Consider the following 25,963-nt stretch of genomic DNA (forward strand, 5'->3'; position numbering starts at 1 on the left):
ATTCAGTGTAGTTTTCATCTCTGACACTGTAATTTTCTGTATTTTTTTAAGATTTTACTTTTTTAAGTAATCTCGACACCCAACGTGGGGCTCAAACTCACAACCCCGAGAGCAAGAGTTGCGTGCTCTACCAACTGAGCCAGCCAAGCATTCCTGACATTGGAATTTTCATTTCTTTCTTATATGTCCATGTCTCTATTTAACTTTTTAAAAACATATGGAATACCATTATAGTAGCTGTTTAATGTCCTTTTCTGCTCCCTCTAGCGTTTGTATCAGTGCTGGGTTGGTTTCAATTGATTGATGATTCTCCTCATTCTGCGTCATGCATCATCTGTGGCTGACTGGCCAGCGTTGTGAGTTTTACCTTGCCGAGTGCCAGATACTTTGGTAATCTGTGTGATTTGTTAGGCAGGTGCATAGTAGTGCTCAGCTTAGGGCTGATTATTCCCCACTACTAAGTGAAACCCTTCCTGAACACTCTGCCCTCCACTTTGTCACATTGCTAGTCGGGCTGGTGTGAAAAGGCCCTGAGCACAGCTGCCTGCAGAGATGGCTCTCGCCCTGGTGTCCTCAAAGGACAAGTCTCACTTGTTTTCCTTTCTCTCTGGGATTGCGAGGCATGTTACTGCCTTTCATTGCTTGGTGTCCACTGTTTTGAAAACCGTTGTATCGTGTGTTTTGTCTGGTTTTGTTGCAGTGGTGGTGGTGGTTTCTGGCGGGAAGGTAAAACTGGTCCCTGTGACTCCACCTTGAGGAGAAGCAGGGATCTTGGTGTGTGTGTTTCTAAGAGCTCCCAGGTGATCCAGGGTGCAGCCAGGTGAGAGCCACTTTACAGACCTGTTTTCTCTGCTTGAAATGTTTTTTTCTCAGTCAAATAGAATCTTTGATTATCTCCTCTCCTCCATTTTCTTGGTGCTCTCTGGAACTCCTGTTAGATTAATATGGAATACATTGGCCCTCCATCTCTTAACTTTTCTTTCATACTTTCCATTTTGTTGTCATTTTGTTCTACATCCTGAGAGATTTTTAAACTTTTCGTCTCATACCTTCCTTTGATTAGCTTTTTCTTTTTTCTTTTTTAACATAAGTAGCCTTCATGCCAAGGATGGAGTCCAACGCGGGGCTTGACCTCACAGAGGTGACACTTGGCGATGTGTGGAGACATCTTTGGTTGTAACATCTATGGGGTTACTAATGGTACCTAGTGAATAGAGACCAGAGAGGCTGCGAAATATCCTACAGCAGGCAGGAAAGTCTCCCCCACCAAGCATTACCTGGGTCAGATGTCAATACTGTGAAGGTGAGGAAACCCTAGTTTAAGACCATTTGGGAGCAGGCTGCCACAACTCACACCACCAAAGGCCAAGGCAAGGAGGGATCCTCCATACCCACTTCAGGAGACTTCCTGGGCACGTATTCAGGTTTGTTTAAAAGAGCTCGGGGCACCTGGGTGGCTCTGACTTGGGTGGTTAAGTGTCTGACTTCGGCTCAAATCATGATATTGTTCATAGGTTTGAGCCCCATGTTGGGCTCTGTGCTGACAGCTTGGAGCATGGAGCCTGCTTCAGATTCTGTGTCTCCCTCTCTCTCTACCACTCCCCTGCTTGTGCTCTGTTTCTCTCTGTCTCTCAGAAGTAAATAAACATTACAGGGGCGCCTGGGTGGCGCAGTCGGTTAAGCGTCCGACTTCAGCCAGGTCACGATCTCGCGGTCCGGGAGTTCGAGCCCCGCGTCAGGCTCTGGGCTGATGGCTCGGAGCCTGGAGCCTGTTTCCGATTCTGTGTCTCCCTCTCTCTCTGCCCCTCCCCCATTCATGCTCTGTCTCTCTCTGTCCCAAAAATAAATAAACGTTAAAAAAAAAAATTTAAAAAAAAAGAAGTAAATAAACATTACAAAATTCTCCAAAAAAATTAACAAATAAATAAAATAAAATCTTAAAAAAAAAAAAAAGAAGAGTGCCTTGGTGGCTCAGTCAGTTGAGTTTCTGACTCTTGATTCGGCTCAGGTTATGATCTCCTGTTTTGGGGGTTCAAGCCCCAAGTCCTGCTCCCCACTGAGGGTGGGGCTTACTTGAGATTCTCTGCCTTCCTCCCTCTCTCCCCTCCCCCAATTGCTTGCTTGCCCGTGCACAAACTCTCTCAAAATATATATATAAAGTTTTAAAAAAGGTTAATATAATAAATTTTGTTACATGTATTTACAACAATAAAAAATGTTACGTCTAAATAAATTAATAAATAAGTAAAATCTGAATATTATGTATGTTCCGTTTTAATTAGTCATTCCTCAAAAAAAAAAAAAAACACTAAGGGCATCTGGCTGGCTCAGTCAGTAGAGCCTGTGACTCTTAATCTCAGGGTTGTGAGTTCAAGCCTCATGCTGGGTGTGGAACCTACTAAAATAAAATTTTAATTTAAAATTTAAACAAAACAATAGAAGGGTAAACATTATTAAAACCAGGAAGATCCGACATGATCTAGAATCAAAATGGGATGTTTTGATTCTTAACTATCTCTTATCACTTAAAAAAATAGCTTAACATTTTTGGAGGGTGCCTGGGTGGCTCAGTTGGTTAGGCATCCGACTCTTGATTTTGGCTCAGGTCATGATCTCATGGTTCATGAGCCCCGTATTGGGCTTTGTGCCAACAAGTGGAGCCTGCTTGGGATGCCTTCCTTCACTTGTGCTTAGATCGTCCCTGTCCAATCTAGCCACTTGTATACCTTAACAGTTCTCTGCAGCCAAAGCTCACAGGCCCCATCAGAAGATAAAGGGACCTGGGGTACCTGGGTGGCTTAGTCGCTTGAGCGTCTGACTTTGGCTCAGGTCGTGATCTCACAGTTCGTGAGTTTGAGCCCCGCATCGGGCTCCTCACTGACAGTGTGAAGACTGCTAGCAATTCTCTCTCTCTGCCCCTCCCCACTTGTTTTCCCTCTCTCTCTCTCTCAAAATAAATAAATAAAATAAAAAACGAATAAGAATAAAAAGAAGGTAAGGGGACCAGAACGATCTCAAGGAAGCTAAGTATGTGTAGGGGCAACTTCCCACATGGCCACTTGTGAATGGCACATGGGTCCCTTTTCTCTGCCATGATGCCACTTGGAAAGTCACTGAGGTCCATTCTATACTGAGGCTTTCTGTAGCCAGCATCTGACCCCACACTCTGTGATACATGGCCGCCCACCAGATGTTCCCAGGAGAAAGGAGGGCCCAGGGGCTGCCACATCTTTTCCCAATTCCTACACGAAATGGGCCTGCCCGTACGAAGGTTTTTAGTCTGATTCTGGTGGAGATGGGTGGTCTCAAGAAAATGTTAAGCTTTATCTCCTCCACAACATACCTGGCCAGGATGGAGCCTCTCCTTAGACGATGAGAAACAGAAGAACTTCCTCAGAGCTCGCCTTGCATCAGGCAGTGTTCTGGAACTTTACTTTTGTTAAGTACATCACAACCACAGCAACCTGAGGAGGTAGGCAAAATTATTGCCTTTTTGTTTGTGTATGTGTGTGTTTTCAGATGAGAACAGAAGCAGAGAGAAGTGAAATAACTTTCCCCAGGGACCCAGCTTCTGAGTCCTGCCCCGTCTGTGCGCTTCTCTAACACTCCACCCCGAGTCTGTCTTCCTGCGCTTGTAGAACGTGCCAAGTGCAAGAGCAGGTGACTGTTGGAGCCTCAGTCATATATGAAGGAAACGAAATCAGCTCATACTTCCAGCTGAATTGTTCCTGACACAAAGCAAGAATGACCGTGTCCTGGTGGAATGACCTCACCTCATTCCCATTTGATATTGTTATATCAATATTTGATGTTATATTGTGTTATGTTCTGGAGAATGCTCTTTGTGAGGAGGAAAACAAATAGAGGAAACAAAGGAAAAAATAAACAAAGCAACTTTTGCAGTTGCATTACAATTGATCAAGCCTTTCGGTAAGAGATGTGGAGGCTGAGGCAAAAAAGAAAGAGGTTAGGGGCACCTGGCTGGCTCAGTCTGTACAGCATGTGACTCTGATCTCCGGGTTGTGAGGTTGAGCCCCATGTAGGATGTAGAGATTACTTAACAATCAGATCTCAAAAAAAGCCAACAACCACACACAAAGGCTAAAAAAAAGCTACCATGTAATCATAGCTCAATAAACAGAAATTAAAACTAGGTTCCCAAGGCACCCAGGTGGCTCAGCTGGTTAAGCGGCTGACGTCGGCTCAGGTCATGATCTCACAGTTCATGGGTTCCAGCTCCACATTGGGCTCTGTGCTCACAGCTCAGAGCCTGGAGCGTGCTTTGGATTCTGTTGAACCCTCTCTTTCTGCCCCTCCTCCACTCGTTCTCTCTCTCTCTCTCTCAAAAATAAAGAAATAAACATTAAAAAAATTCTTGTGTCAAGTTGTATGATGCATTTACAAAGCTCTCCAGGATCTGAACTAAGCTAAACCATAAAAATAAAGCTAACTGCAAACGAGAAAGAAAGCCCATGCTCCCTCAGCAACCTTATCTGAAAGAAATGAAAAAGAAAGACCATATTTTTTGAGAATTGAAGAGAGAAAAAAATAAATGTTTACTCAGTATTATGTGTGCCAGAGCTGTGTCAGGGGCTTGACACAAATTGGTTAGACTCATTATCTCCTATCGCAGATGAACAAACTGAAGTTCGAGGATCATGGAGGCAGGGCACGAACCAAGCTTTACGACATGTCTCCTGCTGGGGTTCCTGGGTGGCTCAGTCGGTTAAGCGTCCGACTTTGGTCATGACATCGGGCTCTGTGCTGACTGCTCAGAGCCTGGAGCCTGCTTTGGATTCTCTCTCTCTCTGCCCCTCCCCGTCCCCGCTCACCCTCTGTCTCTCTCTCTCAAAAATGAATAAACATTAAAAAAAAATTAAAGACATGTCTCTTACTAAGGCACCATTCTATGCATGAATTCTTGGCAGGTTGCTATAGGTTTCTGACTTTAAGGAATGATTAACGCATTTTGCAATATATACATATGTCGAATCAGCATGTGGTAATCCCTGAAACTAATATAATGTTACGTGTCAATTCCATGTCAAAAAATAAAATAAAATAAAAAGATTATCAACATATTCTTCCATACCTGAGTCTGGGTCTCAGGAGCTGCTCTAATTATTACCCTAAAGGTGTCCCAACCCACTTCTGGCCTGGCAGGTTTGAACTGTGTTGACATATAAAAAATCGTACCCTTTGATAGAGATAGAGTTTATTTTTCTCAAGGATTTTTTTTTTAAGAGCAGGTCACAATAGACAAGAACATTTTATATTGTGAGCCAGTTACGCGTAGGATAGAGTATTTGACTGAAACGCTATCTCAGGAAACAGTATTTAGCCTTGTTACATGCGATGCTCTTACTTTCTCTATTTCATTCTAAAATATGTTGGTTTGGGGGCACCTGGGTGGCTCAGCTGGGAAAGCATGAGACTCTTGTTGTAGGGCTTGTGGGTTCGAGCCCCACGTTGGCTAGAGAGCTTACTAAAGAAAATAAACTTAAAAAAATACGTTGTTTTTGAGCTGTTAAAGTGATTTCATGGTCCACTAGTGAGTTAAGACCCACAGTCTGAAGAACTCTGTCCTTGAGGATTTTGGTTGATCTCGAGACCATTTGCTTCTCACGTTCCAAATGCAGAAATACAGGCTCTAAGAAATAGTGACTTTTTAGTTTTTAGTGCTTATTTATGTATTTATGAGAGTTTGGGAGAGAGAGCCCACACAAGTGAGGGAGGGGCAGAGAAAGAGAGAGGGAGACACAGAATCCGAAGCAGGCTCCAGGCTCCGAGCTGTCAGCACAGAGCCCGACATGGGGCTCGAACTGTGAGATTATGACCTGAATCGAAAACAGATGCTTAACCAACCAAGCCACCCAGGCACCCTAGTGACTTTTTAAAATTCACATGGCTAATGAGTGTTGGAATGGAGGACCTCAACCCACAATTCTGTCTTTAGGTACAGTATGCTACCGAACAGGGTTTCACCAGAAGGTTCAGAAATAAGAAACAAGAAAACCCAAATTCAAGCCTGCCAGAAGAGAGACACTGGCCTGAAAAGACAAAGGAGGAGTGTTTAATGGAATTCTCACCGCAGACAAGGCATGTGACAGTCATTTATGGGGCACCTGTAATGTGCCAGATGGGAAGCGGGAGCCTGGAATTCAGAGTTGGACAAGACAGGCCTTCCGCCTTAGAATGGGCTTGGGGTTTGGTGGAGAAGGCTTCTGTGTACACAGATAAATTACAGCGCGGGGTAATCAGAGCTGAGCTGGGGAGGTAGCAAACACAGTTGGAGGCCAGAAAAAGGAATTCTGTCTGAAGTGGAGGGGCTGGAGGGAGACCCCTATGATAGAAGCCCTAGGGAGGAGTGCAGGGGGTGGTGCGTGCACGGGGTAGGGGGGGGGTAGCGGCTGAATGTCTTAAGGGTAGAAGATGGGCAGGTGAGCAGGACAGGAGAACATTTAGGCAGCCAGAGTGGCAGGAGCAAACAGCTGGCTAGTGTAGGGACTGGCATGTGGGTTACGAGGGACAGGAGGCAAGGTGTGGTGTCCCGATCAGATGGGGGCCCCCAAATGCGCAGTGACCACCTGGTGGAGGCTGGTGGCTTGGGCCGTGAAAGAATTCACCTGAGCAGAACAATGGAGATAGAAGCTTATGGAATACACAGCAAGGTTGCAGAGGAGAGGCTGTCTGAGAAGAGGCAGTGTGGGGGATGGGGGACTATTTCGGAAGGGGGAAGGTGAGGACTTATGGGGATGTATGGAATTCTCCCCTTTGGTGGTGACTGTGCCTGGTTGTAAGCAGCCCATTGGTCAGTTAGAGCCTATAATTGATGCATGGAGGTGCCCCCGACCCATGGGCCTGTCTGTATTCAGCCAGGGGTTCGCCGTGGCCCTTTTCTTTTTTTTTTTTTTTAAAGATTTTTTTTTACTTTATTATTTTTTTAATTTTATGTTCTTAAATTTACACCCAAATTATTTAGCCTATGGTGCAACAATGATTTCAGGAGTAGATTCCTTAGTGCCCCTTACCCATGTAGCCCATTCCCCCTCCCACAACCCCACCAGTACCCTCTGCTTGTTCTCCATGTTAAAGAGTCTCTTCTGTTTTGTCCGCCTCCCTGTTTTTATATTATTTTTGCTTCCCTTCCCTTATGTTCATCTGTTTTGTATCTTAATATCCTCGTATGAGTGAAGTCATATGATTTTTGTCTTTCTCTAATTTCGCTTAGCATAATACCCTCCAGTTCCATCCACGTAGCTGCAAATGGCAAGATTTCATTCTTTTTTGATTGCCGAGTGATACTCCGTTGTGTATATATATATATACATCTTTATCCATTCATCCATCGATGGACATTTGGGCTCTTTCCATACTTTGGCTATTGTCGATGGTGCTGCTATAAACATCGGGCTGCAAGTGTCCCTTGGAAACAGCACTCCTGTATCCGTTGGGTAAACACCTAGTAGTGCAGTTGCTGGGTCGTAGGGTAGTTCTATTTTTAATTTTTTGAGGAGCCTCCATACTTTTTCCGGAGTGGCTGCACCAGCTTGCATCCCATCGCTGTGGCCCTTTTCTACCTCCTGTCACCCAAGCCTGTTTGCCTACAAGTGGCCTCTACAGCAGGGAGTGGAGGGACCCTCTCTGCAGCTTAGTGAGGTCACTTCTCTCTCAAGACTTTACTTTCTTCACGGGAACCATGAAGGGTGAACAGAAAAGCACTGTTCACATTTGCTTTTGTGGTAAAACCCTTTGTTCAAATGAAACCACCATCTACCCAAGGCGTAAATGAGGAGACAGAGAATTTTTTTTTCTTAACAGGAAACAGATCTGCTATCATTTGGAAGTACATTTTGAAAAATCAGTGATGGGAGTCAAGGGGCAGATTCTCCCCCCTGGGGTGTGAATGTGCACCAGGATTTAAGAGGCTTTGTCTGAGAGAGGAAATAGTGCTCTGAGCAGGGGCCCCTTGAGACAAGGGTTGGGGGGTATGAGAGCTCACACTGTTCCTGCCTCCTGAGGTGGGCTCCCCCTCCCCCTTCCCCTCCACACACCCTCATTCCCCACCCTGTCCATTCTCCACTTTTAAAAGCGGAACAAAACCACTCGGTGGCTCCCCTTCAGGAGGAATCCAAACTCCTGACCACAGCCTCCCAGGCCCTGTACTACCTGCCCGCCGGCTGCTGCCCACACCTCCCCTCCCGCTGGCAGCCACACTTCCCAGCAGCCACCCTGCCCTCCCCGCACACTGTTCCGCACACTTCCTGCTCAGGGTTTGCGTACTCGTTCCCTCACCAGGTCCAGTCTTCTCCCAAACGTCTGTAGTGTCTCCATCACTTCGGTGAGGTCTTCACAAATGTTACCCGAGGAGAGGGGGCCTCCCAGGCAGAGGAACAGCTTTCCCAGCCCTTCTCCTCGTTCACTCTGCCTCTTTTCCTCCTGGCCTGGCCCATGGGAACGAGTTGTTCAATTGTCCGACCCCCACCCTGCAGCGAAAGCTCCAGCACTACGATTTGACTTCCTCTGTGACTGTCTGTCCAGCATCTAGGACGGTTCCTCCAACATGCAGATGCTGCATAAATGTGCTGAGTGAGTCGCTTTGCCAAGGGGCAGAGAAGACAGCGAGAGAATGAGTGTCAGCTGCCCTGCCATAGCAGAAAGCTTGGGGAGGTTTTGGACTTCGCAGCCTTGGGACTGGGCAGGGATGACCTTCACTGCCTGTAGGACTGGGGAAGGTCGGCCCCCAGGGGACACATGGGCAAAATGTGACAAGTTCAAACGGGAGCAATGGAACTGGACCTGATGGCATACCAACATTAGCTGCCCAGTGGTCTAGCTGGTCTCTGGGACCCACAGGCAATGAGCCCTGAGACCCCTCCCACTGGAATAAAGTCCTCTCTTTACACTCTGGAGAGGGGATGGAGGGCCTGCTGGGGGGAACCAGGGACCAGTCTATGGGCATCGGGGAGACTCTGACTCTCTGCATAGGTGGGGCCGGTGCATCAGAGTGAACCTATGACAAGTGTGGTGGTCTCCTCCTGAGGGTCCCAGATGTGTCATGTATGGAAATATGAGGGTATTCTCCTAAGGCATTCACTGCAGACCTCTGTGGGCTACCATCTTTTTTTTCTTAATGTTTTATTTATGTTTTAGAGAGAGAGAGAGAGATAGAGAGGGAGAGAGAATGAGTGGGGGAGGGGCGGGGGGGAAACAGAATCTGAAGAAGGCTCCAGGCTCTGAGCCATCAGCACAGAGCCCGATGCAGCTCTCGAACCCACAAGTGGTGAGATCACGATTGGTCCAATTCTTAACCAACTTAGCCACCTGGATGCCCCTGAGCTGCCATCTTTGATATCCAGTGTTTGGTTCCATCCTGTGGGATATACTCCTCATAAGGAAGAGGAAAGACAGACAATAGTGAGAGGAGACAGAGGAAAGAGTTAGAGAGAGAGCTTGGAGGAGAAGAGACAAAGAGAAGAGGCAGAAGGAAAAAGGGATGGAGACGGTGAATACAAAGAACAATCCTTAGAGCAGGAGATGATGGGGAAAGATCAAGACAAACGGAAAGAGAGAAGTAGGAAAGAAAGAAAACCAGAGAGGACAAGAGAGACAGAACAAAACAGCTGGAATGAGGGAGAAGTTATCTCACCAGGACATGCTTGTTTTGAACTTGAAGCAGAGAGATCAAACAATACAACTCTGGCTGCCATCTTTACTCTCAGAATCTCCAGGCCAAGAGCCCTGTCCTATTTCTGGCTCCTTAGGTTGAAGCTCCCTGGCTTTCCTGGGAGGAGTCCTCAGTCCTAGATGGTCTACGAAGGGTGGACACTCTATGTGTCCAGCTACTAGTCATTAATCACCAAGGCTAATGACTCCAGCTCTTCCCTGGGCTCCATCCATCTCTCTGCTTGGGAGGGCCCGCTGACTCAGAGGGTCAAAGAGCCAGTCCTAAAGGGGTCAGGAAGTAGGACTCAGGAGTCCGTCTAGAGACTCCGGTGGAACAGAAGGGCCTCGGAAGAGAAGAAATCTATGACACGAATCTAAGGCCTATGGGAAGGAGCTGTTGCCCCGTGTGGGCTTTATCCCCCAGAAGATTCAGTCATGGCTCCCAGGAGCCCCAAGGGCCTTGAGACCAGAACTTCCCTCAAGGGAGGAACCATGTACCGTTACTTCCTCAGCGTCTCACATGCCTATTGCCTGACTGCCTGTCTCCCAGGTGGGAGACGACAGGTGTTCGTTGTCCACCAGCAGCAACACGTTACCCTTCTCAGAAAAGTTTTGTAAACAGTCTGGCATATTGAGGATGGATAGATGGGGGGGGGCAGAAAAAGGCAAGTACAGCAAAGTATTAACCATGGTAGAATCTATGTGGTGTGTATATGAGTGTTCACTGTATAATTCTTTAAATATTTCCTATGTTTGAATTTGTTTTTTTCATATAAAATAACCGGGATGAGAAGGAAAAAAATTGTCTGGAAAATAGTAGACACTCCTAAGTACAGAGCGTTGGGTGTATCATCCCTTCCCAGGAGAATCTAGATTTCAAATGCAGGACAGTGAGGACAAGGTTTCTCCTGAAAGATGACAGATTGCAGGTAGGAGCACCTGCAGAACACCCAAATAGGGGGGTGACAACCTTAGACTACATCCAGAAGCACTTAGCTCCTTTGCCCACCAAAAGCTGCTGGCCCTTGGGTTGGTGACCTTTTCTCAAGTTTATTCTGCCCATCCTGAGATCTGGGCCTTGGCCCAGAGTGGACCCCACCCTGCCACATGAAACTCTTGGGGGGAGAGGCAGGATATGGTATTCCAGACCCTGACTGACAACTGACCCTAAGAGGGTGATCATGTTTGCTCAGGTGGTGAAGTTCACACGATAAAGAGCAGGCAGAGGGCTTGGACCTGGTATAAAAGATCTGGAAGTTTCCAGGTGATTACTTTGCACCTGGAACTGCCAGGTGAGGGGTGACAGAGGCCTGGGCTAAGGGGTGAAAGGGATGGCTGGATTTGAGTTACGGGGGAATTCAAGCAGCGGTGGACAGCAGCCTGCCTGGAGTGAGCGGCAGGGGAGACCTGTGTGGCAGCTACCTGGGGCATCTGAGGGAGGTGCAAAGTATCTGGGTCTCAGAGGAAGGACGGGAGACACCTGGGATGCTCGGGGTATCGATACAGCCAGATTTGTGTTAGTGGAGAAAGAATTATGACAAATAGACCAGGCATCTGGAATCTGGTATCTTGAGCTGTGGTCCAAACTCGTTGTGCAGTTTCTCAACTGTTCCGATGCTGGTATTGGCACAGTCTCGTCTATAATCACCCTCACTGCCTGGGTGACACAGAGACGCACCCCTAAAATGCTCCTTTCCTTCTGATTTGAGACCCAGCTAAAGCTAGGAATTTAAACTCTGCCCCGGAGGTCCCCCAAGCCGGGCCCATGTATCACAGGCAGGTTGCAGTTAGGTTTCGCTCAGAATCCTGGTTTGGTAAACTCAACCATCTCTATGGTTTGGAGATGGCCTCCACTTCTTTGAAACTCTTTTCCTGCTTTGTGCCAGGAGGGACCAGGACTTACACGGGTTGGTCAAGACAGAGGCTTAGGACTGATCTTCTGACTCAGGATGGAACAAGGGGGTCGACTACCTCGAGACCAGGGAGGACAGAAGGGTTAAGGACACCGTACCTGCCAGGAGCAGGACTAGAGACTAGGGGCAATCCTTTCTGAGCCCAAGACTGGGTCAGTTAGGTCTGAGTTGAGGGACAAAGAGGGCTGAGTCTCAACTGGAAGTCTAACCCAGGGAAGCCTGGGTAAATGAAGTCCAAAGGAAACAGGGTGAATGAACCTTGACGTTCTCCTTTCTTTCCCCTCCAGCCCCAGAATGTTGACCATTGCTCTTCTTGCCCTTGTCTGCGCATCAGCCTCGGCCAATGCCAGTAAGTGAGAGGCCAGGAGCCCAGTATTAACGTCATGGGAAGGTAGCTTCCTGCTCTGCCAGTGGCCAAGGCTTGCAGGGGCTGGCTTGGGGTGGTGGGCGTCGAGTTGTGGGAGGTGTAGGAGTGGTGAGGAGGGACTGGAGCTCTTGCGATCTCTCCTTCTGACGCCTACTGTCCCCTCCAGTTCAGGCTAGGTCCTCCTCCTACAATGGAGAGTATGGAGGCGATGGAGGCGAGCGATTCTCCCATTCTGGTTACCAGCTGGAGGGCCCCATCACTGCCATCCGGGTCCGCATCGACAACAACTACATCATAGGGTAAGATTCTTTGTGTGTCTGTGGTTTGGGGGTCTTCTCCGATCCTACCACACCGGAAAGTTCTCAGTCACGTTGGGTCACATCTGTTTCAGTCAACAAGTCCCAGGGACAACTTGGGATGTGAAAGGTATCAGGAGGCTGGGGTCTGAGGCCGGTGCTGCTACAGCCCTACAGCCCCCAGCGTGCACGTCTTGGGCAAATCTGTAGCACAGCCGCTGAGGCGCTGGGAAGCTGGCTACTTTGGCCCCACCTGAGGTGTAGATCCCCTTGGGCATCCTCCATCTTGGATGACACCTCTTCCCAAAACATGTATCCTTCTGATCCTGGGGCAACAGAGTCTCTTCCCTCATGAAAACCATCCAGAAAGGCCCATCTGCTTCTTTCACGTAGGGGTTGGGGGCACAGCCGGGACCTAGATTTCAAAGTGAAGCTCTACCACTGTCTGGGGGGGCTCCGGCCAAGTTACTTTTCCTCTCTGAGCCTATCTGTCGGCAAAAGGAGTTGAAGTTCACAGTGGGACCTCAAGGGCTCCCTCATCCCTCACACACCTTGGGACTGGCAGAGGACCTGTCATCTCTGCCACCAGTTTGCAGGTCTCTCAGCTTGTAGGCCAAGAGGTCCTGAATTCCAATCACCCTGCTCAGTCTTCCCTCCCTCTCGCCCCCCCCCCCGCCCCTAGCCTCCAGGTGCGCTATGGCAAGGTGTGGAGCGACTATGTGGGTGGCACCCAGGGAGACCTGGAGGAGATTTTCCTGCACCCCGGGGAGTCAGTGATCCAGGTGTCTGGCAAGTACGACTACTACCTGAGGAAGCTGGTCTTTGTGACTAACAAGGGCCGGTACCTGCCTTTTGGGACAGACATAGGCAGGAGTTTCAGTGCTGTCCCCTTGTACCACAACACCGTACTACGATTCATTAGTGGTCGCGCTAGCACCCTCATCAATGCCATCGGCCTGCACTGGGACTTCTACCGCAGGTATTGAACCAGTTGCTGAACCGCTGCAGCCGGCTGTGAGAACAGCCTTACCACTACCCCACCTACAGGGTTCAATAAAAATAATAATAAAAGGACATAGCTGACGCTGGTGTGTATGTGGGTGTGTGCAGCTGGGACCCGCCTCCTGACTCTGGCTGTGGATGTGTGAATCTCCTTTCTGGCTATCTATAGACGTCTTTCTGGTGAAGAGTGGGAGGGAGAGAGAGAGGTGTAAAAGTCTTAGGCTTTTCTTCCTGGTTTATGGAGAAGAGATAAGATTCTGGATTGCTCCAACTCTTTTTTTCAAGGATAGCTCCTGAGACTGTTTACCCAAACTGGAGTTAAACCTAAGGGTGCAGCCTAGTTTCCTCCCCAAACCCCAGATGTCCCAGTCTCTAGGCCTTGTCTCCCCTTGAGATAGTGTTTCCCCACCAAAAGGCTGTCACCTGGCTCTCTTGGCATTAACCCACTTGCTGTCTCTGGGCGGCCTGGGCCACTGTCCTTCGTGCTTTCCCAGAATCCACCTGTCTCCCGAAGCTTGGCCTAAGTTTGTGTCGAGAACTCTGTCTCTTACTCCAGCCTAGTCCCTCCCCACCTTTGCCCATAAGCACTGATGCTCTCTGATTAGCTTAGCTCGCTCAGAATTGGGCTTCTTTCCCTAGGAAGCTGCCACCTCCTCAACAGCTTCTATTCTGCCAATTCCATCCTCAAAAAAAGGGCATTCCAAGAGGGATAGATGTCCATGGTGGGTTTCCGTGAACGTCGGGGGTTGGTTACCATTCAGGGAAAGCCACAGAGTGGTTGGATAGATTCAGCAAGGATACAGAGTCACTTTGGAAATAATTCTTGGGATTCTAGTGCCCAGTCCTAAAATTACCACAGTGTTTTGTTTTTGCCTTTTGGTGGTGGTGGTTGGGGATGAAGGAAGTCACTCATTGCTCCCCATAGATTTATTCACATTATGGTGAATGCCAGAGGCACATTTCTTCCCAATTAGACAAAGATAACAATTATGTACATGTAGTTTTAGAAAGAAATACTAACATTACAGAAACAAACTCATGCCTAGAGAGTTTTTAGAACAATTCCTTTATTTCTCTCAAAGAATTCCATGGGATGGAGTATCATGTCAGAGTAATTTGTTTTGAGATATAAAGTACATAAAATTCACCCATTTATTTAGTTATTTAAGTTTATTTGAGAGAGAGCATGAGCGGCAGAGGGATAGAGAGAGGGAGGGAAAGAGAGAGAGAGAGAGAGAGAGAGAGAGAGAGAGAGAGAGAGAGAATCCCAAGCAGCCTCCACACTCAGTGTGGAGCCCAAAGCAGGGCTCGATCTCACAAACTGTGAGATCATAACCTGAGCTGAAATCCAGAGTCAGCCACTTAACTGACTGAGCCATCCGGGTGCCCCAGTATTCGACCTTTTAAAGTGTGCCATTTCCGTCGTTTTTAGTATCCACAGATTGTGCAACCATCACCACTAATGCCAGAATTTCGTCATCAGCTCAGAAAGAAATCCCATCCCCATTAAGCAGTCGCTCCCCATTCCTCTCCCCCAGCCCCTCGTAACCACCCATCTACTTTCTGTCTCTATGGATTTCCCTGTTCTGGGCATTTCATGTAGATGGAATCGTCCAGTAGTGTGGTCTTTTGTGTCTGGCTTCTCCCATTTAGCGTATTTTCAAGGTTCATCCACGTGGTAGCACGTGTCAGGACTTCGTTCCCTTGTGCGGCTGAATCTGACACATCAGATACCTGGTCAACTTCAGGATCAGCTTTGCACCAGCGGGTCTCACCCTGGGCCAGTGAAGTCGCTGGCACCTGACAGGCAGCTGCCGTAGAAGAGGACAAAGTCATGGGATTCCCGGCTTTTGTGTAGTTGGCGTATAAGGCTTTTGTAAAAGATTTTATTTAAAGAAAATTTTCCTTTCCTTATAAAGTTCTAAAATTGCTAAATTGAGCTAATCATACGTTTATCAAATGCTCTCTGCTAGATGCTTGGGAATACAAAGACCACTGAAGAATTGTTTCTTTTCCTCTACTCAAAGGGAAGACTTGGTGAAGGAAGGGGCGTGTATGTGTGTGTGTGTGTGTGTGTGTGTGAGCGTACCTATGTGCGTGTGTGATAGGGGCACAGTACTGGGCTCAGGCCACAGCCTATGCAGAAATATGAACACATTAAAATGACAATTGCACAGTTAAAATGCAAAGTTCTACTGGGTAAAGATGAAGCCTCATGGAAAGGCAGGGACCATGCATGTCATGCTAAACTGTTGAAACTTTATTTTATGGGCTACAAGAAGCCAATGAACCAAGATTTCGTCCAGGGGATTGGTAAGATTTATACGAAAATCATCTTTCCTTGTATAAGTGGGGAAAATGGATTGACGGTGAAGCAGGATGAGATAATAGTTAAGAGACTAGGTCTAGATCAGAAATGATGGATGTCTGAACAAAGGCAGTGATGTGAGGGAAAAAAGAGAGGGAGGAATTTGAGAGATTCGAGGGGGAGGGGAGACTCAGAAGAACTTGATAAAAGAACCCATGAAGGTGAGTCAAAGAGGAGAGTCTAGAAGAACTATCATGTCTAGTATGGGCAACTGGGAAGAGAGAGATTCTTTCTAAGATGAGGACTACAGGAGAAGAAATTAGCTTTTGGACCTGTTGCATTTTTAAATAATACTTATTTATTTTGAGAGGGAGGAAGAGAGAGAAAGAGAGCAAGAGAGTGCAGCAGCGGGTAAGCAAGAGACAGAGAGAGAGAGAGACCCAACCAGGGTCTGTGCCACTAGTGCAGAGCTTTATGCAAGGCTCGATCTCACAAACCTGAGATCATGACCTGAGCCGAAATCAAGAGTCAGACGCTTAACTGACTGAGCCAGACAGCTGCCCCAAGACCTGTTGCATTTTGACATATCTGTGGCACATCCTGATGGAGACCCAACATTACGCAGAGGACTATTTAGCAATAAAGGCTTGGATACAGCTTTCAGGTAAGCCTTAGATTCAGGAGTCACAAGCACAGAGACAATGGACTTCCAGTGATGGATATGTGGAAGAAGTCACGTGGGAAAACTGTGGGCATATAAATGAGAAGAAGGCTGGCGTCAGAGGATTGGAGAATACCAAAGAGGAATTGGTTAGAGAAAAGAGACAGGAGGGGCCGGGGAGGGAACACACTCAGGGGCAAGAGAGAAATTTCATGGAGCGGTTATTGCCACCTAACCAAGAAAAAGACGGACTTGAGATTCTTTGCCTTTGGCAATCAGACCGTCACGAATAATCCCGAAAGAGCTTTGGGGGATTGGGGGAAGCTGAAACCAGGCTGCAGTTGGCTAAGGAATGAATGAGAAATGAGGAAATACAGGCAGCAAGACTTGAATATTCCAAGATGTCTGGCTCCAGAAAGCCAGAAAATAGGCTAGTCACAGTTATGGGGGATGTAAGGAAAGAGAGATTGGGTTTTTTTCCTAGACAGGGGAGACGTGAGCATGTTTATATGACGAAGAAGGAGTCAGAGGGAGGAAGAGGCCGAGGATTCAGGAAAGAGGAGGGAACTGATGGAACAAGGTCTCGCAGGAGATTGGGGGGATGTTTTACGTAGCTGTTGGGGCAGGAAACCTTAAGAAAGAAGAAAATGAAGATGAGTGAAGGTACAGGTTAGTTTGTAGAGGGAGTGGGTATGGAGCAAACCTTGAGGGAATTAATACCCAACCTTGACTTGTTCGGTTGCATAAGTAAACCTGCCTGTTGTATGAGTCACATTCTTCCAGAGGAAAGCCAGCAGGAGACATACATACATATATACATAAAGAGGTTTTTTTTTTTTATGTTTTTATTTATTTAAATGCTTTATTTTTGTGAGAGAAGGAGAAAGAGCACAAGAGGAGGAGGGGGAGAGAGAGACAGAGAGAGAGAGAGAGAGAAAGAGAGAGAGAAAGACAGAATCTGAAGCAGGCTCCAGCTGTCAGCACAGAGCCCACTCAGGGCTTGAACTTGTGAACCGCAACATCATGACCTGAGCTGAAGTCGGACGCTTAACCAACTGAGCCACCCAGGTGCCCCTTTAAGATTTTATTTTTATTTATTTATTTACATTTTTAACACTTATTTATTTTGAAAGGGGTGGGGCAGAAAAAGGGAGACAGAATCCATATCAGGCTGCAGGCTCTGAGCTGTCAGCACAGAGCGGGACTTGGGGCTTGAACTCATGAACCGCGAGATCATGACCTGAGCAGAAGTTGTACACTTAACGACTGAGCCACCCAGGTGCCCTTAAGATTTTATTTTTAAGTCATCTCTACCCCCAGTGTGGAGCTTGAACTCACCACCCCAAGATCAAGAGTTGCCTGCTCTAGTGACTGAACCAGCCAGGTGCCCCTATACATGAAGAGATTTACTGCAAGGGATCGGCTCCTCAACCGTGGAGGCGGGTGAGGCCAGTGTGACGTCTGTAAGGCAGGCCGACAGTCTGGAAACTCCTGGGCAGGAGTGGGTGCTGCAGTCCAGAGGCGGAATTTACTCTTCCTAAGGGAAACCCCAGTTTTGCTTTTCTTCCTTGTAAATTAATTTATCATCAAAATTTACACTCGTAGTAACTTAATTTTCTTTAGAAATTCTTTTTCCAGTTTTATTGAAGTATAAATGACAAATAAAATTGTAATGTTTAAGGTGTACGACGTGATGATTTGATACCTTGTGAAAGAACTCCCATAATCAAGTTCATTAACACATCCATCACCTCAGAGTTAGCTTAAAAAAATTTTTTTTATGGAAGAATAATTGACATACAATATTGTATTAGTTTCAGGTATACAACACAGTGATTCAATATTTATATACATTATGAAATGATCACCATTTGTCACCATATAACGTTGTTACAATATTATTAACGATATTCCCTATACTGTATATTATATCCCTATATCTTATTTACTTTATCAATTGTTACTGTTTTATATTACTTATTTTAACTTTTTTAGAGAGAGAGAGAAAGCGCACGTGAGCTAGGGAAAGGGGCAGGAGAGAGAGTGAAGCTTAAGCAGACTCCATGCTCGGCACAGACCCTGAACGCAGGGCTCGATCCCATGACCCTGGGATCATGACCTGAGCCGAAATCAAGAGTCAGATGCTCAACTGACTGAGCCACCCTGGCATCCAAATAGTAACCCTTACTTAAAAAAAATTTGGGGGGGGGGACGCCTGGGTGGCTCAGTCAGTTAAGCATCTGATTCTTGATCTCAGATCAGGTCTTGATCTCAGGGTTGTGACTTCAAGCCTCACATTTGGGCTCCATGCTGGATGTGAAGCCTACTTAAAATAATAACAAAAAATTAAAAAATAAAAAAACTGGGGGGGGGCACGTGGGTGGCTCAGTTGGTGGGGTATCTACTCTTGATCTTGGCTCAGGTCAAGATCTCACAGTTCATGGGATCAAGCCCCACATCGGGCTCTACACTGACAGTGCAGAGCCTGCTTATGATTCTCTCTCTCTCCATCTCTCTCTTTGCCCCTCTCCTGCTTGCATGCTCTCTCTCTCTCTCCATCTCTCTCTTTGCCCCTCTCCTGCTTGCATGCTCTCTCTCTCTCTCAAAATAAATAAACATTTTTGGGGCGCCTGGGTGGCGCAGTCGGTTAAGCGCCCGACTTCAGCCAGGTCACGATCTCGCGGTCCGGGAGTTCGAGCCCCGCGTCGGGCTCTGGGCTGATGGCTCAGAGCCTGGAGCCTGTTTCCGATTCTGTGTCTCCCTCTCTCTCTGCCCCTCCCCCGTTCATGCTCTGTCTCTCTCTGTCCCAAAAATAAATAAACATTGAAAAATAAATAAATAAATAAATAAATAAACATTTTTTAAAAATTAAAACAAAATTTTGTGAGAATGCTTAAGATCTACTCTCTTAGCAAACTGCAATCGTACAGTACAGTATTATCAACTATAGTTACCATGCTACACAGTGGAATGTCTGTACCCTTTTACCAACTTTCCCCATTTCCTATACTTCCCAATTCCTGGTGACCACCATTCTACTCGGTTTCTACGTGTTCAACTTTTTTTTTTTAAGAAATACATTTTTTTTTAAGTAATCTTTATCCTGAAGGTTGGGCTCAGATGCACGACCCTGAGATCAAGAGTCACATGCTCTACAGACTGAGTCAGCCAGGAGCCCCTGTGTTCAACTTTTTGATTTTAGATTCCACGCATAAGTGACACCATGTAGTATCAGTTTTGCTTTTAAGCCTTTGAACTGCCTAGATGATGCCCACCCAGCTTACCCAGGATCGTCACTTAAAGTCAAATGATTGTAGATGGTAACCACACCTACTAAGCCTCTTCACAGCAACACCTAGACTGCTTTTGACTTAACACTCTACCACAGCCTAGCCAAACTGACACAAACTACCTGTTGCACCTGAGAAAACCTAGGAGGGCTGGGGTGGGGAATCAGGACAATGGCAGGGAATGAAGGAGTTTGCTGACCAAAGTCAGATAAAAAGATTACTGAGGAATGCTGGGAACTTAGCTAATAGCTATTAGAGGTCACAGTGGGGTTGACAGAGTATTGCACAGGGACTTGGGAAACCTAAGTCCTACCTCCCCTCGGCTACATGGCCTCAGTCAAATCTCTTAACCTCTCTGGGTTTCAATTACCCATTTGTAAAAGGAGCTTCTCTGGGTCACACGCTCTGTATGACCTATCCAGCTCACACATGCTAGAAATCTAACAATTTACTGTTACATGAAAATAACTGGCCTCACTGTGTGGTGGTTGAATGTTAAATAGGGATAACTGAGATATGTGTAGGAAGGAGGTCCCAGGCACATAGCCTGAGGTGGCCTGGAATGGGGGCACGTCTGAGGCCTTTCCAAGTAGGGTATACTCTGGAACATGCCTGGAATGAAGGGCCCAAAGGCCCACAAACTACAAAGAGAGCCCACAGCTCCTCTGATGGCAACTGGAGATGAAAGGCAATCTCTCAAAAAGAAGAGCCCACCCCCGGCTAGGGGCGCCTGGCTGGCTGTTGGTAGAGCACTGGATTCCTGAACTTGGGGTTGTAAATTTCAGCCCCATGTTAGGTATAAAGGTCAGGAAGAAGAAAAAAAAAAAAGACCCTTCCCACCCTACCCTGACCCTCCCTACAGGAGGTCACCAAATTAACTGGGTGATATGACTGCTTCCCGGTTTGGACCATCATGGACCCCCCAGTGGCTGGTACTGAGTCCTCAAGCTCCCACTGCAGAGTGGAGCAATGAAAGAGCCATTTTAAGGAAACGCAGGGCCAGGCCTCTTGAGCAGTCCCAAGAATAGAGAAGCCCCAATATGCACAAGCTGATGCAGTCACCCAGGAGACAGCTAAGGTCAAATCCCTAAACAATCACCACCCACAAAACAACCCAACTATCCAAGAAAGAGAAGACTCCCCTTGGACTACAGTTCGTGGGTTTCAAGAAAGTTTTGAGCCCAATAAATTCAAGTCCAGCCAATGACACGATGTGATCCTTGGCGCTGTCACGTGTAACGTGATGGGGAAGGAGAGCAAATATAGATCGATTACTAACACAGCACATATGAGAGAACGTTTAAGGATCACTTCTGGTAGGAAGTCTATATTAGCAGTCATACATGTTTTGGGGTGTGGTTATTTCAAGCAAAATAGTACAGAGAGACGAAAAACGGAAGAGGGACTTACATTTATTTTGCATCCATTGTGACTTCAGGCACTCTGCAAAAAGTACTTCATTTATTTATGACAACAATCCTATCGGAAGGTAGTAAGCATGGTCTCATTTTTCAGATGAAGTCACCAAGACAGAAATCAGTTACGTCTGTAGGTGGCTTAAGAGTTACAACAGCAGATGTCCAAGGCCTGTTGTGTCTCCTCCCCCTCCAGCCTTAACCCCCTGCTTATTCCCCAGTAGGTGATAACCAAGCAAACCCAAACAAAAGCATGTTTGGTTTTTTCTCTGCTTCGGTTTGCCATTAAAGGAAACTCACCCAGAAACCCTCCAAATCTTGGTGGAGCAAATGAAAGTGAGATTTCTTGGAGTCAGTACAAAGTAGAGCTCTGGAAAATTACATGGCTTCATTCAGTCATATTACAAATATTCATTAGGTGCCTATGTGTCAAGCACTCTGCTAAATGCTGTTACTTGTCCAAAGTCACGAACATAACATAGAGCAGAGTTAGGATCGAACCCAGGTCTTTCTGACATTGAAATGTGGGCATTTTCCACATGTCTGATTTTCAAACGTCTTAGAAACAAAGTCTTGGACAAGATTTTCCAGTCTGAAGATCCTACAGTTAGAAAACCACGCCATGATGGGGCGTCTGGGTGGTTCAGTTGGTTGAGCTTCCGACTTCGGCTCAGGTCATGATCTCACGGATCGTGAGTTCAGGACCCGAGTTGGGCTCTGCGCTGACAGCTCAGAGCCTGGAGCCTGCTTCAGATTCTGTTTCTCCCTCTCTCTCTGCTCCTACCCATCTTGTGCTCTGTCTCTGTCTCTCTCAAAAATAAATTAACATAGGGGCGCCTGGGTGGCTCAGTCGGTTAAGCGGCTGACTTCGGCTCAGGTCATGATCTCGCGGTCTGTGGGTTCGAGCCCCGCGTCAGGCTCTGTGCTGACAGCTCAGAGCCTGGAGCCTGTTTCGGATTCTGTGTCTCCCTCTCTCTGACCCTCCCCCATTCATGCTCTGTCTCTCTCTGTCTCAAAAATAAACGTTAAAAATAAATAAATAAATAAATAAATAAATAAAAAATAAATTAACATAAAAAAAAGAAAGAAAACCATGCCATGCTTCTGCACATGAGTTCTGACAAATATATATGCCTGTGGAACCCAAACTACTCCATCAAGATACCATCATCAAGATGTCACCATCACCGCCCAAAATATTCCTTCTGGGCCTTTCCCAGTCACTTCTTGCCCTCAACTCCCAAAAGGCAACCACTCTTCTGACTTTTTCACCACAGCCTAGTTTAGCCTGTTCTGCATTCAAACTGTTGTTATATATTAGACAGCATGGAGCACTTGGAAAACCTCACTGTACGCCCCTGAGAGAATGAGTGAAAAGGCAAATAACATCTTTAGTATCATGAAAATTGCTTTAACTCTGTAGAGGCCAGGGGTCCCCAGACTACATTTTAAGAATCCTTGCTCTAGGGATTACAAGATCTTATTTATTTATTTATTTATTTATTTATTTATTTATTTAGCACGCGTGTGCTCTAGGGAGAAGGGCAGAGGGACAGACAGAACCTTAAGCAGGCTCCATGCTCAGCGCCTAGCCTGAAGCAGGGCTCGCTCCCACGAACCTGGGATCATGAGCTGGGCTGAACTCGAGAGTCTGAGCAGCCAGGCGCCCCATGCTGTAAATATGAATGTGCCACTCCGTTTTGTCTTCTCGAGGCGTCCTCTGCAGTGAGCAGGTCACGCTTGCCCATGCACAGCAGCCCTTCAGAGCCCACCTCCGTGCCTTCAGTAAAGGACCTGCGGTTCCTTTTAGGAACCTCCCCCCACTCCCCCACCCCCATAGCTCTTATACAGAGTCTATGACATGAAGGAAAAGGATGTCCACCTGGCAGACTGGCAAGGCTTCCTGGCCACCCGTGTGCTCTGTTATCTCTCCCAGGAGTCCTTCCCCACCTGGCCCCCCAGATCTGGTCTTTTCCAGCGCCAATTCCCTTCTTCATCACTGCTGCTGTGTCTCTCACCCCAGATGATCCTCATTTACATCTTCCCAGGCTTAAAGGACAGAACCGTCTTCCTCACTAACTAGTCACCTTCCTGTTGTTATGGCGTAAACTCATGACTTTCCTCTGTTCTGCTTTGCTTCCCAAGGGTCTCATCTGGAAATTTAAAAAAAAAAAAAAAAAAAAAATCCACCGCTTCTTTCTCTTCACCTGTCAGGTATTTCAGAACCTAATTTCCACCAGGCAAATGCACATCCTTAAAACCCTAGGAGGCAGATTCAACCATTAATCCCTTTTACCACCTCAGGAAATGGAGGCACAGAGAGGCTAAACCCCTACCCTGGGTGGTCTGATACAAAGCCCTGTCCCTAAGCTATTTATTCAACCTAGGAAGTCCTGACTCCCTGACCTATGCTCTTTCCACTACTTCCGGCAGGTATCTTACCAAATTTCTGGGGACTGGCAACAAATGTGAAAACCTGAAGAGCCTTTTCTGAAGTGTGGGGGGAGACCAAACTGTCAATGGTGTAAGTCCATAGTTTCCCAAGGGTAGTCTAGGAGATTCTGAAAGTGTCTCGGCCGAGGTGGGGGGGGGGGGGAGGGGGAGGGAGTGTCCACAAGGCCAAAACCATTTTCATAATAAAACTAAGATGCCATTTGACTTTTCTCCTTGCATCCTTACAGTTCTCAAGAAGCTATATGATGTACTGATATCACAACATACGGAATGCAGAAGCAGGTATGAGAATACAGCTATTTTCTCTTAAGCCAGACATATTTGTAAACAACAACAACAACAAAAAAAACAAAAACGTAAAACAATGCCACTCTTCTCACTATTGTTTTGCTTTGGAAAAAATTTCCAAATTTATTTTTGGGGCGCACTTGGGTGGCTCAGTTGGTTAAGCATCCGACTCTCGGTTTCGGCTCAGGTCATGATCTCATAGTTCATGAGTTCAAGCCCTGTGAGCAGAGCCTGCTTAGGACTCTCTCTCTGCTCCTCCCCACTCACTCACTCTCAAAATAAATAAACTTTAAATGGTAAATCTTATGGACATTTAAAAACTATCTTTAAAAGTAAAATGTTATTTATATTCTGTGTAATAGGTTTGTTATTGTAATTTTGGGGGAAGATTTTTAAATGGAGGTACAATTCACTTATCATTTTTAAGTGTATACTTCAGTGGTTTTTAGTATATTCACCATGCTGTACAACTATCACACTAATTCTAGAACATTTCTATCACCCAGAAAGAAACTCTATACCCAACTAATAGCAATAATCCTAATTCACCAACACTTCACCAACTTCTGATCTACTCTGTCTCTATGGATTTGTTACTGCAATTTTTAAGTGCATTAATAAACATTTAAAATTTGTTTTCTTTTTTGTAAAGTTTATTTATTTTGATAGAGAGAGCAAGAGGGGTAAGGGCAGAGAGAGAGAGAGAGAGAGAGAGAGAGAGAGGTGGGAGGGGAGTGAGAGAATCCCAAGCAGGCTCCACACTGTTAGCACCCATTCCGGGCTCAAACTCACTAACCCTGAGATCGTGAGGTGAGCTGAAACCAACAGTTGGGAGTTTAACCACCAGAGCGGAGCCACCCAGGCACCCGTTTTAATTTCTAATACAATAAGTATGAAGACACAACCCATATAAACAAAAGATCTCTTGGGCCTCAATTTTTTTAAACATTTTTAAATTATTTTTACATTTATTCATGTTTGAAAGACAGAGAGAGACAGAGCACAAGCAGGGGTGGGGCGGAGAGAGAGGGGAACACCAAATCTGAAGCAGGCTCCAGGCTCTGAGCTGTCACTACAGAGCCCGATGTGGGGCTGGAATTCAGGAACCGTGAGATCCTGACCTGAGCGGAAGTCAGACGCTCAACCGACTGAGCCACCCAGGCGTCCCTTAAATTAACTTTTAAGTAATCGCTACACCCACCCTGGGGCTGTTATTTACAACTCCAAGATCAAGAGTCGCAGGCTCTACCTACCTACAGAGCCAGCCAGGTGTCCCTGAGGCCTCATTTTTTTTTTAACAATGTAAAGGATTCCAATGCCAAAAAATTTGAGACCCGCTGGTCTAACACTTGTTTTGTTTAATAGTCTAGACATGTCTAACCCAGGGCTCTATCAGGAGCTCAAAGATGGGACATTCATCCCTGGTTAAGCTTCCATTCATTCCTGGTTAAGGACTTCACAGATGGCTGAACGCCTAGGACACTGGGACCGTGGATGAAGCTGACTAAGTAACAGACTGAACGTGCCTTTAAGGCTCACTCCGATATATTGAGTTACAAAGCAAGGAACATCCGAGACCAGCCCCCCTCCGCTCAGATTTGACATAAGAGGAGACATGTCACCTGATATCTGCATGGTGATGTGGGCTTAGCAAGAGGGGGAGTGTAACGCGACTGTCTACAAACCAGACAGCGCAGGCCAGACCTACAGAAGTGACCAGACGGTAAAGTACCGTGGACTGGCACTGAGTTCCAGTCCGAGAACCCACAAACCCACGAACCCACGGAACGCGAAACAAGCTGAAGCAAGAAACTGCTGAAAGTGAAACTCGCTTTGAATAACCCGTTTCCACGCACGTCTCCCTTTTTCATATAATCACCTCTTCTGCCACTAAAACAGCTAAAATTGTATTCAATTCAGGGAAATCTGGGAGTAAATCGATTAAGTGCCTTCGATCACTGCTTGATTAGTACCAAAATTCGTGGTTGAGGGGGAAACACGAGGTGAAAAGTCTGGACTTACGCAAATCTACGACTCGAAATCCGAAAGCCAGAAGGTACAGAGAGTCCAGTGCCCAGCGGCGCCCAGCAGCTCCTCCGACCGCCACCGCCGCCCAAGCCTCGGGCGCCAGAGTTCAAGCCAAGACGCGCGCCGGGGCGTCCACGGCTGGGTGGCCATCCTGCGCGCATGCGTCCTCCGCCAGGGGAAACTTTTTCTTGCAGGACCCTGAAGCGAGCCCTAGAGGGCGGGATGGTTGCGAACCGCCGGCAGGGGCTTCCGGTAGCGAGTAGCCGTGATTGGTG

At 46.8% G+C, this 25,963-nt stretch overlaps 1 protein-coding gene and 1 long non-coding RNA gene across 2 annotated transcripts; one reads left to right on the top strand and one right to left on the bottom strand.

Annotated features, from left to right (window-relative positions):
- Positions 1-233: 233 nt before the first annotated feature.
- On the bottom strand, positions 234-25,820 carry LOC124517949 (uncharacterized). Its single transcript, XR_006963598.1, has 4 exons — positions 25,683-25,820; positions 3,344-3,464; positions 1,050-1,204; positions 234-931 (listed from the first exon to the last, which is right to left on the bottom strand). It is a non-coding gene; the product is annotated as an uncharacterized LOC124517949 (long non-coding RNA).
- On the top strand, positions 11,874-13,367 carry LOC124517948 (zymogen granule membrane protein 16-like). The gene is made up of 3 exons (XM_047087712.1): positions 11,874-11,928; positions 12,113-12,245; positions 12,925-13,367. The coding sequence occupies exons 1-3, from the start codon at positions 11,874-11,876 to the stop codon at positions 13,226-13,228; spliced, it is 492 nt and encodes a 163-aa protein (XP_046943668.1). The 3' UTR covers positions 13,229-13,367.
- Positions 25,821-25,963: the final 143 nt, after the last annotated feature.

This window comes from Lynx rufus, unplaced genomic scaffold (assembly GCF_022079265.1).
Source record: "Lynx rufus isolate CCGP_SWC_20201006 ecotype Redwood Valley unplaced genomic scaffold, mLynRuf1.p SCAF_23, whole genome shotgun sequence".
Taxonomy (NCBI): Eukaryota; Metazoa; Chordata; class Mammalia; order Carnivora; family Felidae; genus Lynx; species Lynx rufus.

What these genes read in the sequence shown, in the direction of transcription:
- LOC124517948 (XM_047087712.1), top strand. Translation starts at nt 11,874, where the DNA reads ATGTTGACCATTGCTCTTCTTGCCCTTGTCTGCGCATCAGCCTCGGCC. An exon ending in ATCAGCCTCGGCCAATGCCA is followed by an intron (nt 11,929 to 12,112) that starts GTAAGTGAGAGG and finishes TGTCCCCTCCAG; the next exon opens with TTCAGGCTAGGTCCTCCTCC. An exon ending in GACAACAACTACATCATAGG is followed by an intron (nt 12,246 to 12,924) that starts GTAAGATTCTTT and finishes CCCCGCCCCTAG; the next exon opens with CCTCCAGGTGCGCTATGGCA.